This window comes from Lepisma saccharinum, chromosome 1 (assembly GCF_977018435.1).
Source record: "Lepisma saccharinum chromosome 1, izLepSacc3.1, whole genome shotgun sequence".
Lineage (NCBI taxonomy): Eukaryota > Metazoa > Arthropoda > Insecta > Zygentoma > Lepismatidae > Lepisma > Lepisma saccharinum.
In genome coordinates, this window is record NC_139229.1 from 34,725,606 (window position 1) to 34,739,690 (window position 14,085).

General features: G+C 38.5%; 1 protein-coding gene across 10 annotated transcripts in view; it reads right to left on the bottom strand.

The window, feature by feature from the left end:
• LOC145994416 (uncharacterized) overlaps positions 1-14,085 on the bottom strand; it is a 574,460-nt gene that overhangs the window by 52,231 nt on the left and 508,144 nt on the right. For 7 of the 10 annotated variants that reach the window (XR_014442353.1, XM_083130585.1, XM_083130563.1 and 4 more), the window contains 2 exons: positions 13,279-13,559; positions 3,205-3,469 (listed from right to left, as the gene is read on the bottom strand). Coding sequence is in view for 9 of the 10 variants with exons in the window: in XM_083130585.1 (XP_082986711.1) it covers positions 3,205-3,469; positions 13,279-13,559 (546 nt within the window). In the remaining variant the exon portion in view is untranslated. The remainder of the gene's footprint in view (positions 1-3,204; positions 3,470-13,278; positions 13,560-14,085) is intronic. The other 3 variants (XM_083130571.1, XM_083130579.1, XM_083130555.1) reach the window with 3 other exon arrangements.

Genomic DNA, 14,085 nt, shown 5'->3' on the forward strand with positions numbered 1-14,085 from the left:
CACTGTCGTCATTTTCGAGACTGCACATGCGCAGGGAATTTCCAGAGTTTTCTCCCTAGCCTGGATTGTACTGCCATCTAGTGACACCTTTCGAAACTACCAGATACCTTTAACAGCCATCCCATAGCTGTTATGACTTATTTATTGGCGTCCCCTCGTACCTTCCCAGTTTTTCTTATATGGAGACGAGCCAAGTAGCTTTGGCACAGAACTCTAGGATACTTGGTTTGAACGCAGACTGATAGGCTAGGGTTCATATGTTCAGGGGTGCCCATACCCCCCAAGGCCAATGGCGCATCCCCCCAAATCATGTCATGCGTCCCCCAAAATCATATCATTCGCTCCCTCAAACCATATCGTAATCCCCACAAAGTCTTTAATTAGGACAACGTGTCTACCGAAAGTAACTTTATTCTTAGCATTACTGAACACCATACTTGATCTGCCCCTCCTCCCTAAACAGGGGTGCCCATCACTCAAGACCACCCCTAAAATCGTTCATTATAATCCCCCCAAAATAGTTTGGATGAATACGTAATAATTGATGTATTTTTGAATGAAATACCATGTTAAACTGTCCAAATTTTTTAATTGTTCGATTTTCGAAAAACTCAAAGCTGGCACATTGATTGGAAAAATATAGTAAATTAAAATAAGAAAATATGGATATAAATAGTATTTGTGAGTGGGTTTATAAAACTCACAATTTGAGTATTTAACACAAATTGTTGCACAACTTAAGATAAAGATAGAAAGTTCAACCTTGGCAAACCAAGTAACATGCTCCAGCCGTATGACCGATTCAATTATTGTTTGACGAGACATTACAGAACCCTAGCTACAAATTCTTAAGTTCAGGGCGATAATATAATACGGTTCCTCTTTCAAAGAACTCAACCACCCTGTTTTCTTGGGGGTAAATACAATTATTTTAGTAACCCATAACAATAATTACGTGGATTTTATCTTCAGTGCAAATTTAACTTGTTAGAGTAAAATATTCCTGTGACAAGAAGTTAGAAATGCGGATTCGATATATTTTTGTTCCAAATGATGCACCTGCTTTAAATTAAGCAGTATACCAACACTAAGCCTTATATTTTAAATAGTGGTGTTATTAATGAATATCGAGAATATCGCTTGTCTTGTAATGCATCTATAATAGCTATAAAACTTCATATTCACATAAGTAAAGCGCCAAACACGCATTTTCGCAACACACAATTTCGAGTGAAGTGAGCAAGAACAATTTTAAATCCATTTCTTTGCAGGCTTTCAGGACTATTAATGGGGTGTCAATATTTTCTTAGGATCCCGTTCGGGGTCGAAAACGTGTGGATACCATATCGCTAAATATAGTCCACAAAAATTTAATATTCGAACTCTCTCTACACTATAGAAATCCCTTGACAATCTAAGATTTAACACTTTATCGAGAGCTTCCTATCTCCCCCTTTAAATTTAGTACTCAATCCTATCACCAAAATTTCCATGCCTATTTTAGACTTACTGTTGATATTGAAGAGTGGATATTGCCTCCTCCAAAAAAATAATTCTCAGTCTCCACACCAGAATTTCAGCAACAGTCTGGGACAATAGTAATACACAAGAAATGGATACCCTCCCTCAATTCAATGCTCAATCCCCCTCTAACTAAAATACCCGCCATAATATAGGACCTAGAGTTGGTTACTGCCCCCCGTATAATTCAGAATCCCCCCCCCAGAACCCACTTGTCAATTAAGGCCTAATATGTAAGAGTTGGATATTTCTCCGCCCCTACACCTTCGATAATACCCGTACACACTTTCTTTTCTTCATCGAATGGATTAAATATGGTGCATTTAAAGTGTAAAATGTTTACATATATTTGGGTAAAATACATATAAACATTGAATTTTATCTTATTTGAAGGGAAGAAATACCCCCAAAAATCTCGATGGCGCAGCCTGCACCTTAAGCCCCTGTTCGCACTCCTGCACATGTTTCTGATTCTACTATTGTATAAAGTTATTGATTTATCATTATTTTACACTCTGTACATGGAAAAATAAAGCAACACAAGGATGGTGAAAGGAGCTTCGAGTACTCATATGTAAAGCCCTGCGGTTAAATTGTTCCGCAGACTTGATTTCGAACTCTCCTAGCTGAGCGGAAGGAACAAGAAACTCCTCATTGCCGATCTGATATAGTATAAATATACACGTCTGTGCATATTTATTTGGCTTATTCGCTGTGACGGCCAAGGGTTGCCGAGTTTAAGGTGTAGCTACAGCGTACAGAATTGCTTTCATTGGTTGTCACAGATACATCATGAATTACTCGACTTCAGGACCGAACACAGTTTCTGTTAGGCCTATTTCGTACTTACTGCTAATTGGTATAATTATTGATTAAATGAATCGAAATCAACATTTATAGGATAATAATGTATATTACTAAACAATTGTTAATGAAATTATGAAGGGAGTATTTTTATGGACTGTTACAGAACATTATTATTTCAGAAAGCCTCATTTACCTGAACATTCGATATTGGAATATGTTTTTCTACTAAAATATTTGCTGAATGATTAATGTACTTGTTTAAGAACATTGAAAGTACTTGCCATATAGGTGCTTCAAAGATAGCGCAATGGTAACTCCGTCAATTTGTAATGAAGGGGCTCTGGGTTAGATACCCGGTGGAGACACATTGTACAGTGATCGGATCCCAATTTAAACAGTAAGCCCAGTTCCAATTAGACCATATGTGTATAAATTGGACCTAAAACCTAACTCAAACAATGTTTGCCATATTGTACCCGTAAGCCTACGAATTGCTATTTTTTGCTCTGGTTTGTTTGTTGTAAAGGGTTTCTAAGTATGTCCATTGTTTTCTGTGATTATATTATGGTTGACTGTAAGACAAGGCACGAGCCTTAATCTGCGCTATGTAAAACAATAGTTATATAAATAGGTAATGAACTAGACTTTTGTTCCAAGCTGCAGATTTCTACAATTCCCAACCCTACTTATCTCTGTACACACAGAAACATCACAAATCTTCGTCCCTTAATGCAGGTATGGGCGACTCGCCTCATTTGTGAAAGAGTGCTCTCATATACACGCGTGCACAGAGCACTCGCTGCTCTTCACAAGTTCAGGCGAGTTGCCCAAACCCGCCTTAAACAAATAAGAGTATGGAAAAGAACCCGCACTCACCTGTCGTCCTTGCTAGACTGCTTCTCATGCTGCTGGGGGGGAGGGTGCTGTGGCGGGGGCATCGTGTAGCCCCCCAGGTTGCAGGGCGTCGTCGGTGAGTAGGCCGATGATACCGGAGCTGGGTAGCTTGGTGCGGGCGGGTACCCGCCACACGAGTACGCCGGGTACGGGGTGTAACTGTTGGCTGGGTACTCTGCCACGTTGTTCATGCCGTAGGTCGGGTGCGGGCTGATCGGGGCGTAACCTGTGAAAATAAAAGAAGCATCTGCTATAAATTAATTCTCACGAGTAAATTAGAACAACAGTTTATACAGCAATGACAAAAACCACAGAATTACAGAGCCAAAAACGACACAATTACATCAAATTACTATATTAGTTACACCAACAGCGTAATTCCAGACCTAACATTGGGGGTGGGGGGCAGAACATGAATCTCAAGTACCAGGAGGTTAACTAAAATATCCGTAACTTGCAAATTTAAATAAACTTGTAATTTTTTGTGGCCCTACACGTTACAAGTAATTATTCTCAAGCATGCTACAGTAGATGAATACAAACTACTGTATGTGTATTTTTATATTGATGATGATGTGAGAGACTTGACTCAGAGAGAATAATGCTATTATTGGACCCTGGATTTTTATGTAATATCAAAGTATAAAATATGTACATAAATATGTAACAATAATTGATAAGATATGTGCCTAAATATGTATTATCAAAAGGACATGTAGCTAAATATGTAGTATCAAAGAGTATGTAATATTAATAATAATCGAGTATCCAAACAATTTCAAGAATTCGGTAGGTATTTATTATATTTGAACATATTCAACATAATTTTAAGGATATATGTTGTTCAAATTAAAATTTAGTTCAAATTTATAAACTCCAAAAGCGCAGCAACGTGTATATATTTAAGAAATTTCCCACTGTACTGAGGCAAAGAGAGCTCTTTGTAACTTTCGAAACAAATTGTAAAAAAAAGCGTCTACAGAGAGAACAATCGAATGAAAATATATAGCTACTTTCGTGCTCTTTGTACAAGGGAACATATTGTGTAACCCATTACGTACAGGAAAGTAGCTTTCTTGTCCACCAATGGCAAGTTTCTAGGTGCTTTGCCTAAATATAAAAGCGAAACAAAAACATATAACCAGAAAAGGGGGGGGGGAGAGAAACTCCAGGTTGGCCTTCAACCTGTCTTGGCAGTTCGTTTTAGGTGAACGTAAGCCCTATGCATCTCATTGTATAGAAAATATGACATCACATGATCTTCGAAAATATAGGAAAAAGGATCAAGATAGGAAAAATAGGCCGAAATATGTTGTTTTATGTAAAGTAAAATAACAAATATGTAATATCCTGGCAAATATGTAAAACTATGTAACATAAAAATTATGCATAATCATTTCAGTTATATAATTAGTTGACAATTTCCTGTTTAAGGTATGTATCTAGAAAGGAATAGAATATGTACGGTAATTGCATACAAATCCGGGATCTATATTTCAAGATTTATTTGTTTCGTAAGGGAACTCTTATGGAGAATTCGATAGAATGAGTTGTTCTTAATCTTCGAGTAAGTTCTCTTGTAATCATATACAATTAGTACAGGCTGTAACAATATAACCGCACCACTTAACACAATGGAACGCAAACTGTGTTTTAGGTGATATTGTAGGCAATTATATACTGGCCATTAGTCTAGACGCCAGACCCTCATATTTTACTTTAGATTAATCCTGGGTCTTGTTCTATATGTCTGGTAATAATTAAAACCTTTTATCATTTATTTTCAGTAAAATAATCATTGCATGTTGATTTTGAACAAACTGACATTATTAATAATAAATCGCATTTCAACCACAATTTTTGCTAGCAAAACTCAATGTATCTGCTCAAACTATGAACAGGGAATAACAACAGCATTTCGCCGACCACCGTGCGGAGTGGTTAGCAGTGCTAACTTAGCACAGAGGTCGGCTGTTGGGGTAGAAGATGTGACCACCAATGCATAGAAGTGCACACGGAGTGGGGGTGGGGTCAAGTGGAGGGTCAATAACCCATTGAACATTAAGAGAAACATGAAGTAACAAGAAAAGAATCCATATGCCACATGGTACCATGAATTGGATGTTTTAACGGTGGTGAGTATGAGTATGAGTTCCCGCTAGCGCTGTGGTAATATAGACGCCTTGTAATCAACGCCTCCCGGGTTCGATACCCGGTAAAGTCACATAGTGTCTTCTTTATAGCTCCAACTTTAAACAGTACGTCCAGTTCCCTTCTGTGCATAAAGCAAAGTTAAAACAAAAACTCAACTACATCTGAAGTATAGATATTCGAAAGATCAGCCTAGCTATTCTTAGCTTTCTGGAAGCTTGTAGTCTAAAGTGAACAATGCTTTCTTTGCGGTAAATATTAATAATAATCATTTCATACTCTTTCCTTACAGCGACTTTTCTCTCTCTTCTCACCAGTTATTTACGTTATCTCTAATTATTATTTTCACATAAAATTAAATTTGAAACTATACCACCCCAAAATCTTGAATAATTGGAAGAACATATCTGAAAATTGTATTATGTGATTTTAATTCTGCTATGGAATAAGGTACAGGAAAACTGCTACTATGACCACATACATCAAATTAAGATTTAGCTACAAATATTTGCTTTTTAAAAAAACAATAAAAATACAAGACAAACAATTATTTTGACCCATCAAGCCCCACACACAGAAAACTAAATGCACCAAATCTATTTGATGGATCAGAAACGCATCAATTGATGCACTAACATATGTTTTTTTAGCTTTTCTCAAGATTCAAGTTTACAGTTTGATATATTTTTACATATCGATTGTAAAGTTAACGCCAAAGTGCATCATATGATGCAATTGAGTATTTCTTTCCTTATCGAGCTGTACTTTAATGCATCATTTCATGCACTTTACAGCATTTTTCTCGACGATGCATTTAAACATTTGGTCCGAACAACAGACTTTATGCATTTTTTTTCTTGAGCTCATGCATTTAGATTTCTCCGTGTAGATACGCAACTTCATATAAAATGGCTCACAGATAAATAAAAAGTGCATCACTTTAACACAAAATTCTGCCGCCATTTTGAAAAAAAAATACTCCAAAAAATAGACAAACGCTATTGCATTCATTCTGAAAGTTGCATCTCTGATCAAATTAGGCTACAATAACTCTGACATGTAGTTTGGTTGTAGAATAAAAAATGCAAGTCGCTCTTAATGAGATTGGTGGTGGCAACATCATATGTATGTATGTATGTATGTATGTGTGTGTGTGTTTTATATATATATATATATAAATGTTAAAGCACGCTGCTCCTGAAGGCAGCATTTGAGAAGGTCAGTTACTTTAATTACATTGGAAACGAAAAATGGAATGCATTTTTGCTTACAGTTTGTCTTCGCAACAGGAGAAAAAAAGGCACATTAAACTTAACAAGCACAGAGAGAGGAAAAAAGAGCAGTTCAAAACGCCGAAACTCAATTATAGCAATTAAGATGAGCGAGAACGTAACTTTCCCTCCCCCTTCCCTCCAACCCCCCAGTCGCGCCGCCCTCCGGCTGTCAGATACTCAATATTTTTTAATATCCTTTCCTCTACATTTCCCATTTAGTCTCGGACGTAACCACGGGGTTCAGTGGAAACTACAGGTAGCGGACTGACCACAACAGCTTATCAATGCAGAGTTTTCAATAATAGCCACCTAGGGAGCACTACTAGCAGCACAGGGAGTCGGCTGTGTCTTGTTGCATGAGGAATATCGATAAAAGCGCTGCGCATTTGTTTTTTTCCCGGTCCCTTTTAATTTTTTTTTGTTTCAGAATTTTGTTGGCAGAGCTGGGAGGAGGGGGGAGGGGGAGGGAACGTAACATCAGTATGGGGTGAACATGTTTGAACCCGAGGCGATGTTCTTTTATTTAGAGGCAGGGGACTAGCAGAAGGTTTCGATAGACCACAGTTGCCGAGTCGTTGGTTAAAATGAGCTCTCTTGGATCAGATCCCGTCAAAGAATGAGGCATGAAATTAAATAGGAAATCACAAAGCATATGAAAGCGGACGAAAAAGGCGCGCGGGGGCAGGCATAAAAAGGTATTTATTTAATTTTTTTCAGATTGGAGGAGGGGGAGGGGGGATATCCTTGCATAGCCGACGCAGACGAATGAATTGTTGCCGTTAAAACGTTATCACAACGTGCTCGCAACGTATGGCATGTTTTCTTCACCACCTTAAACAGAGTAGAAAGAGAATTTACAGAATCTTTTGGTGTAAATGAGTGGGCATGGAAAATATTAGGTGGGCTACTGCTTCCTACACTTCTGCCAGATACAGCCGATTGGCTTATCTGGACAAGAAATGAACACCGAAACAACCGTTCGTTATTCAGAGAGTTTGCAGACTAAGGCAGAAAGCTGTGACAAGCGACACTGGCGCCTCCAGTCCTAGAAAAAAATATTCACTGCCATGGGAGACCACCAAGACCGAGACGACGAAATGTACCATAGTGAGAAAACTACCCATTCCGAGCTACACGTAAGAGACAAGCGACTAGCTGATTGTCTTGTGGCTACGCTACGAAACGTAGCGTTCTTTACCGATACGCATCGCTCGTCGCTTCGGTCTGAAAGCACCCTTAGTGCTTCATGATAGCGTAGTGGTAATGTCGTCGCCTTGTAATCAAGAGATCCCGGGTATGATAGCAGGTAGAGGCACACAGTGGTTCTGATCCCACTTTCAACTGTAGGTCCAGTCCCGATTAACCTATATGCGCATAAAGTGAACTTAAAAACAAGCAACAAGCGACACTTTTCTCTTGGAAGGGAACACTCGGTAATCAATGCAACCTTTCGAACCTAAGCGACACGAAAAGCTGTTTCTCGCGCATGCGCGGTGAATGCTAGTTTATGGATTGAAGTGGCCCGTGTCGCTTGTCGCTTTGGTCTGAAAGCTGCCATCCTCACTATTTACCCTTATAGAAATAGAATACAGCATTGCGTGCAATTGCCACCCGTGACACGTAACAAACAGGCAGAGGCAATTTGAATTTACCACCGATGACGATGCATCGGTACCGGCCGGTACCAGTTGCATCAGTATCGGAAAGTGTCCGTTGGAACTTATTTACCGATATTTTCCCGACATTTTGAACTTTCAAGGGGTCTGCAAAAATGTCACGCGGCGTCTTATTATCTCCGAAATTATGCAAAATTCGAAATTTATTTTTATTTTGCATTAGTTTTTGTGTTAAAAAACTGAATTTTGTTATAACTAGGGCTCGGAAGTTGAAGACCTATAAATTGCCAAAAAAAGGCCCTATAAAAAGACCTTATATTGTCAAAAAAAGGACCTAAAAACTGAAAAAAGGACGTATAAATTTGATCCAAATTAATTAATAACTTCAGTTTTAATTACATATTAAATGAATATGGGCGGCACCTCCTTATCTGACTTAAGATCTTTGCAGGCGCGTGCTGTCTGGTCTTATACGCCGTGCTGAAAGCTTCAAAACAAGAGAAAGTTGCCAGTTACAGCGCGACCTTCTGGACAAGTTACGGTTAAAGGATCTTGTACCGTACCTGCTTCAGTCGTCCAAAAATGTGGTGATGAACTGATGATGATTCGAATTGAGAATGGGCAGTAAAAACGTAGTCGAAAGAAGGTGAAGTTGGAAAAAAAGCCGCTAAGACCTAAAAAAAGGCTAAAAAAGGACCAATAAGCCAAAAAACGCCGAAAAAGGCAAAAAAGGACAAATAAAACCCACCTTTTTCTGGCCTACAATGACCCAAAATGAACATATATTATGTTGGGCCTCGCCTTCGGACACTAGGGAAAAAAAGGATTATTCCTCAACTAACGAGCCCTAGTTATAACATATGATGTAATTTAATGTTCTTACGTGATTCTTGAATATTTTAAAGTAAAAATCTTGGCAAATTTATGCATACAATTAGAACAGAATACTTACACACTACTAATATTAATCAATATTAATTAATTAATTATTTCAATATTTAAGTATCGGTGAGGGTATCGGGTCAAAGTAGCATAGGCTCGGTCTTACTTAGAAAGGTTTTGAATCAGCGATCTTTTGAGTCTCAGCCCAGCATGATTGTCTATGGTCTGGCGACAAAGGTACATTTTGAAATATCGTAAATAAAAACCACTGGATACCAACGAACGCATTACTGTAAAAAATGGAGAGAGAGAAGGAGCCAGTGAAAAAAAGCACATCGTTGTTATTTTTCCCATGCTGAAACGTCCCCCCTGGGGAAAAGGGTTGCACACACTCCCTGACGTGCTGTTAGGAAACATAATTGACATATGGCTATCGTAATCTGCCCTCGGGGTTGATGCATGCTCCTGACAGCTATTTGAGTCTCTGGTGAACCAGCACTTGGTGGCCTACTTCGCGTGAACGCTTATTCTTTTCGTATACTCCACGGTCTTGAGTCTTTAACACCTTGGACATCTTATGTGTATCATAGTATATTAAGTAAATAAATTTATGTTAATTAGCATTTTGAAAGAAATAATGCATTTGCTCGATAATTGTAGTGTAAAAATAAATCATGTTAGAATTTGATATTTGATGTTTCCACGAGAGAGTATTCCAACTTATTTTTAAAATTGATTTTTATGTGAAGGGTCACGCGACCTAAACTTCTTGATTTTCTTAAATTTCTCTCAATTTTCTAAGTTTTCTCTTCATTGAGGTATAACTTATTTTATAAATAAAGAGTAGCATAAAATAAAATAATGTATATACAATATAGCTCAGTCGTTTAAGCATCTGACTACCATGCGAGAGCTCCGGGTTCGATTCCGGGGATTTTTTCCACCTGGTCAAGCGGCTCCGGTGCCCACCCAGCGTCGTATAAACTTGGTACCTGGAGGAAACTCTGAGGGGTAAAGTCGGCCAGGAGCGTCGTGCTGATCACATCACCTCCACCTTCGGCCGTGATGAAGAAAGTATGGGGCCCTAACTCCACAGTCCCAATACGCCTTCATGGCGTGGTGAAAGCACAGGGGAGCACTTTACTTCTTATACAATGACATAAACACGGTGAAGCGTATCGCATTAAAACACCAAATAAATCAATCAATCAAAGAAAATTAACACAGCCAATACTATTTCAGTAGCAGTGATGGAGATTATTGCAGACATTTTCACACACCTGACAATACTTTGTAATATGTAACTTTATTGTACACCTGAAAATTTATTTGCATATATTTTTGACGGATAAGTGGTAATATTCAAATATGCATTATGAGTGACTAGCTGAACGTGTGTTAAGTTTACACTATTGGACACCCCTTGTTGAGAATTTAGTGTACATCCTTGAAGAGAATTGTTATTCAAGAACGTGGACCACTGATAAAGTCAGAAGGACGTCCAGGAGAATAGATATAACATATTTTATCTATTCTGTGGTTCATTTGTCCTTTTTTGTAATGAATAGGATTTTTATAAAAGTGGAAAAAATAGTTTTCATGATTTCATTCTGAAATTTAGAATTTTTAAAAATCAGTAAATGCAACTAATTGAAATAAAAATTAATGGAATTATGAAAATGATCCTTTATCTATAACATTAAAAAAATTACATTGCTCGCTGCTAAATTAAGTAAGTACATTTTTTTCATAAATAGTTCTAAGTCGGTCAGGATATGGTAAGAAGTAAAACACATATTTCCATGGGTCAAAGTGTTAAAACAACACAACAAAGCATGTTTCGTCAGGGCAAATACCGTATTTCACCACCTAATCGTCGCAGATTTTATGCCAAAAATATGCCGGAATTACCGGTACTTAAAGGTAATTTATTATTAAACTTTCTTTGGTGCAAGATTAGGATGCACGGAATACTTGTGAATACACGTTACAATTGAATGTCCAAATCGACGCACATCTTCGTGACAGTTTAAGGAATATTTTTTCCGGTCTGAAAAAAGCTAACACGTTAGTTGTCACTGATTTGTGATTTACGGTCGAAATATTGCATTTGAAATGACTACAATGTTGCTAAGTACGGACCTTAAAAATGTAATATTCTGTGTCCAAAGATTCCGCGTCCCTATCATTGGTTTCGTTATCATGAAAGGTTACAAACCAATTTTTGGACCAAAAAGACAGGCTGCGACTATTATGCGGTAAAACACGGTAAGTCCTCTAGTTCTGAATTTATCAAGGTAACGCAAATTAACGTAGTACCGTTACAATTACTAATGTAATTTCGGTAATTCGAAACTTGCGTTACATGACTCTGAACCCTAAGCCCAGTTTCGATTGCGATCTGGGCAAAAAGACTGGACTACAGAGACCAAGCATTCTCACCAGGGCTCGAAATGGAAATTTTCACGATACGGAACGCTTTCTTTTGTTTCTATTAAAGCGACGAGATTACCGAATAGTGATATGACATACTGTACTAAAATTAATAATATACATAAACATCAAATAATGTAAAATAAAATTAATAATATGCATAAACATCAAATAATGCAAAATACATGGGACTCAAAAGCTATGGAGGCAAGGTGTCAAAATTGTGAGGGTAATGCCAATTTACTTTCCCATGGTACATAAGGTTTAGCATAGTGCAGGGCAAAAGTGGCAAAAACTGGGGGGCAACTGCTCCACCACGCCACCCTAATCGCCGCCACTGGACAAGAGGCTTCTGGAATATTCTTCTTTTTAAAATTTAAACAGACGGAAATGGCAGTCACCTCGCCCAAAAGGGTACAAATTGAATTAAATGTACAGTCACCGTCAATAAAAATTTGACATCTAGATCCTGAAATACTGGCTTCCCTGCAATGAGTTATGTGTGTTGCCTAACTCTACGGTGATGAGCAGACTTCGATAGCGACTTTTCGATACGAAGCTCTGCTGTTGTAATTCATGCTCTCTGTATTTGTCTAGGCAACATAGACGATGTCATACTCTGCTAAACCCCCTCGTGGCCAGAACACATCCCATTGCATAGGGTACGCTTACGTGAATGCTGAAATATGTACTATTAAAGAGTAATAATAGTTTAGTTAAAAACATGCGCCTGCATTCCAGTACAGCAAGGCCAGCAGTGTTGGCCCACAGTATTTCAGTTGCAAAATACTTTATTTTTACTTATTACTTTTCTATAATTATTTCCTATCGTCCCAAAGGAACGAACTTGTAGAACTAACAGTCAGTTCGTTTCCGAGATTTCAACCCTCAGCACCATCTTGTGGCGACTTGACAAAACATCTGTGTATTGCGACCAACACTCCGGACCAAGGGAAAGCAAGAAATTAAAACGGGACTCTGTGACCTTGAACCATCCAATAAAAGACCAGTTTCTATCCACGATATCTTTACCCCCAAATCAGCATTAGCTGAAATTCAATTGCAATACCATCAGAAAGGTCTGCTGCTGTAGCTATCGTAGTATTACAAACTGTACGGTTCAATAGCTACGTGCAGGGATTATTTTGTACCAATGTCATTGACAGCGTTGCGAAGCATTTAAAAAAAAGTATAATTGAAATCTTTGGAGCACAGTAGAGGCGCAAAAACTATGATTTTTGACAGAAGAATAACATATTATTGCATGAGCGTGATAGTTTGAAAAATCTTTTGCAAACATTGAAAGCAAAGGATATTTTTATCAAGAAATTACACGAGTTTGCAAAGACAGAGAAATACTACTTTCCACGTTCAAATATCCACCTATTAAAGATCGTTTTCAAGGTGCTAAGACCTTTAATATTCTTTATAGTTTCTTAATTTTTCAGGGCCTGCCTGTACATTGAAAAAATTCACGTCACTGGTTAAAACTGAAAAGAAAATGTAGTAATATATCTTTAAAAGAAAAAAAAAACGAACCGGAAAAGTCCGTTGTCATTTCTGACGAGACGGGACGGGAAGGTTCCAGACATTCACGGACCCGAAACGCCGTTTCGGTACATTTCGAGGCCTGGTACTAACACTTCAAGCAAAGGAAGAAAGAATTAGCGCAAGAGAAGGAGACAAAATGAGCTCCAGACCTGGATCTGGGTTCACGGGGCATGGCCTCACTGGCTCACCGTTGGCATCCCTGTAGCCGTCCAGGTAGTGTGAGCTGCTGTCCGGGGTCGACTCCCGGCTGAACCCGCTCTGCGCGCTGAACCCCACGGCCCTCGAGGCGCTGAAGTTGACTGGCTCGTTCGCCGTGGAGAAGTCCACGGGCTCTGTCTGCTCCTCGATGGAAGGCCCGAATCCCGAGGGAGGCTGTTGCGTGGTCACTCCTTCTCCCGGTCCTGCGGGATACATCGGGCTGTTGGCTCCACTGGAACAACAAAGGGAAGGCATGTTTTGAGTGCATGGCATGATTGATGTGGAGACAAAAATTGGCTCTCTCTTACCACAAATAAACTTCCATGGCTTTTCCCTTACCCAACGCAAACGTTCAAATATTTTCCCCTGCCACATAACTTTTCATGGATTTTTCTCTTACCACAAAACTTCCATGTTTTCTCTTACCGTACATAAGCTGTCATTTCCACAAAACATTTATTCAACATAAATTTTCATTTCTTTTCTCTTACCAAAGAAACTTCAATGGCATTTCTCTTACCGCATGTAAAGTTTCATTACCTTTGTAAATGCAAATAAGCTACCAAGGTTTTTGTCGTACCGCCGCGTAAAGTTTCATTAATTCTCTCTTACCACAAATACACTTTCCCGAGCCATTCTTCCGGGAATATAACATCCTAGCCGTGTGTATACCATACAGAATTGTCAAAATAAATAGGCCGATATTCACTACTAAAGTAACGATAACTGCAAGTTATTTTAAAAAGCAATAACTCTTG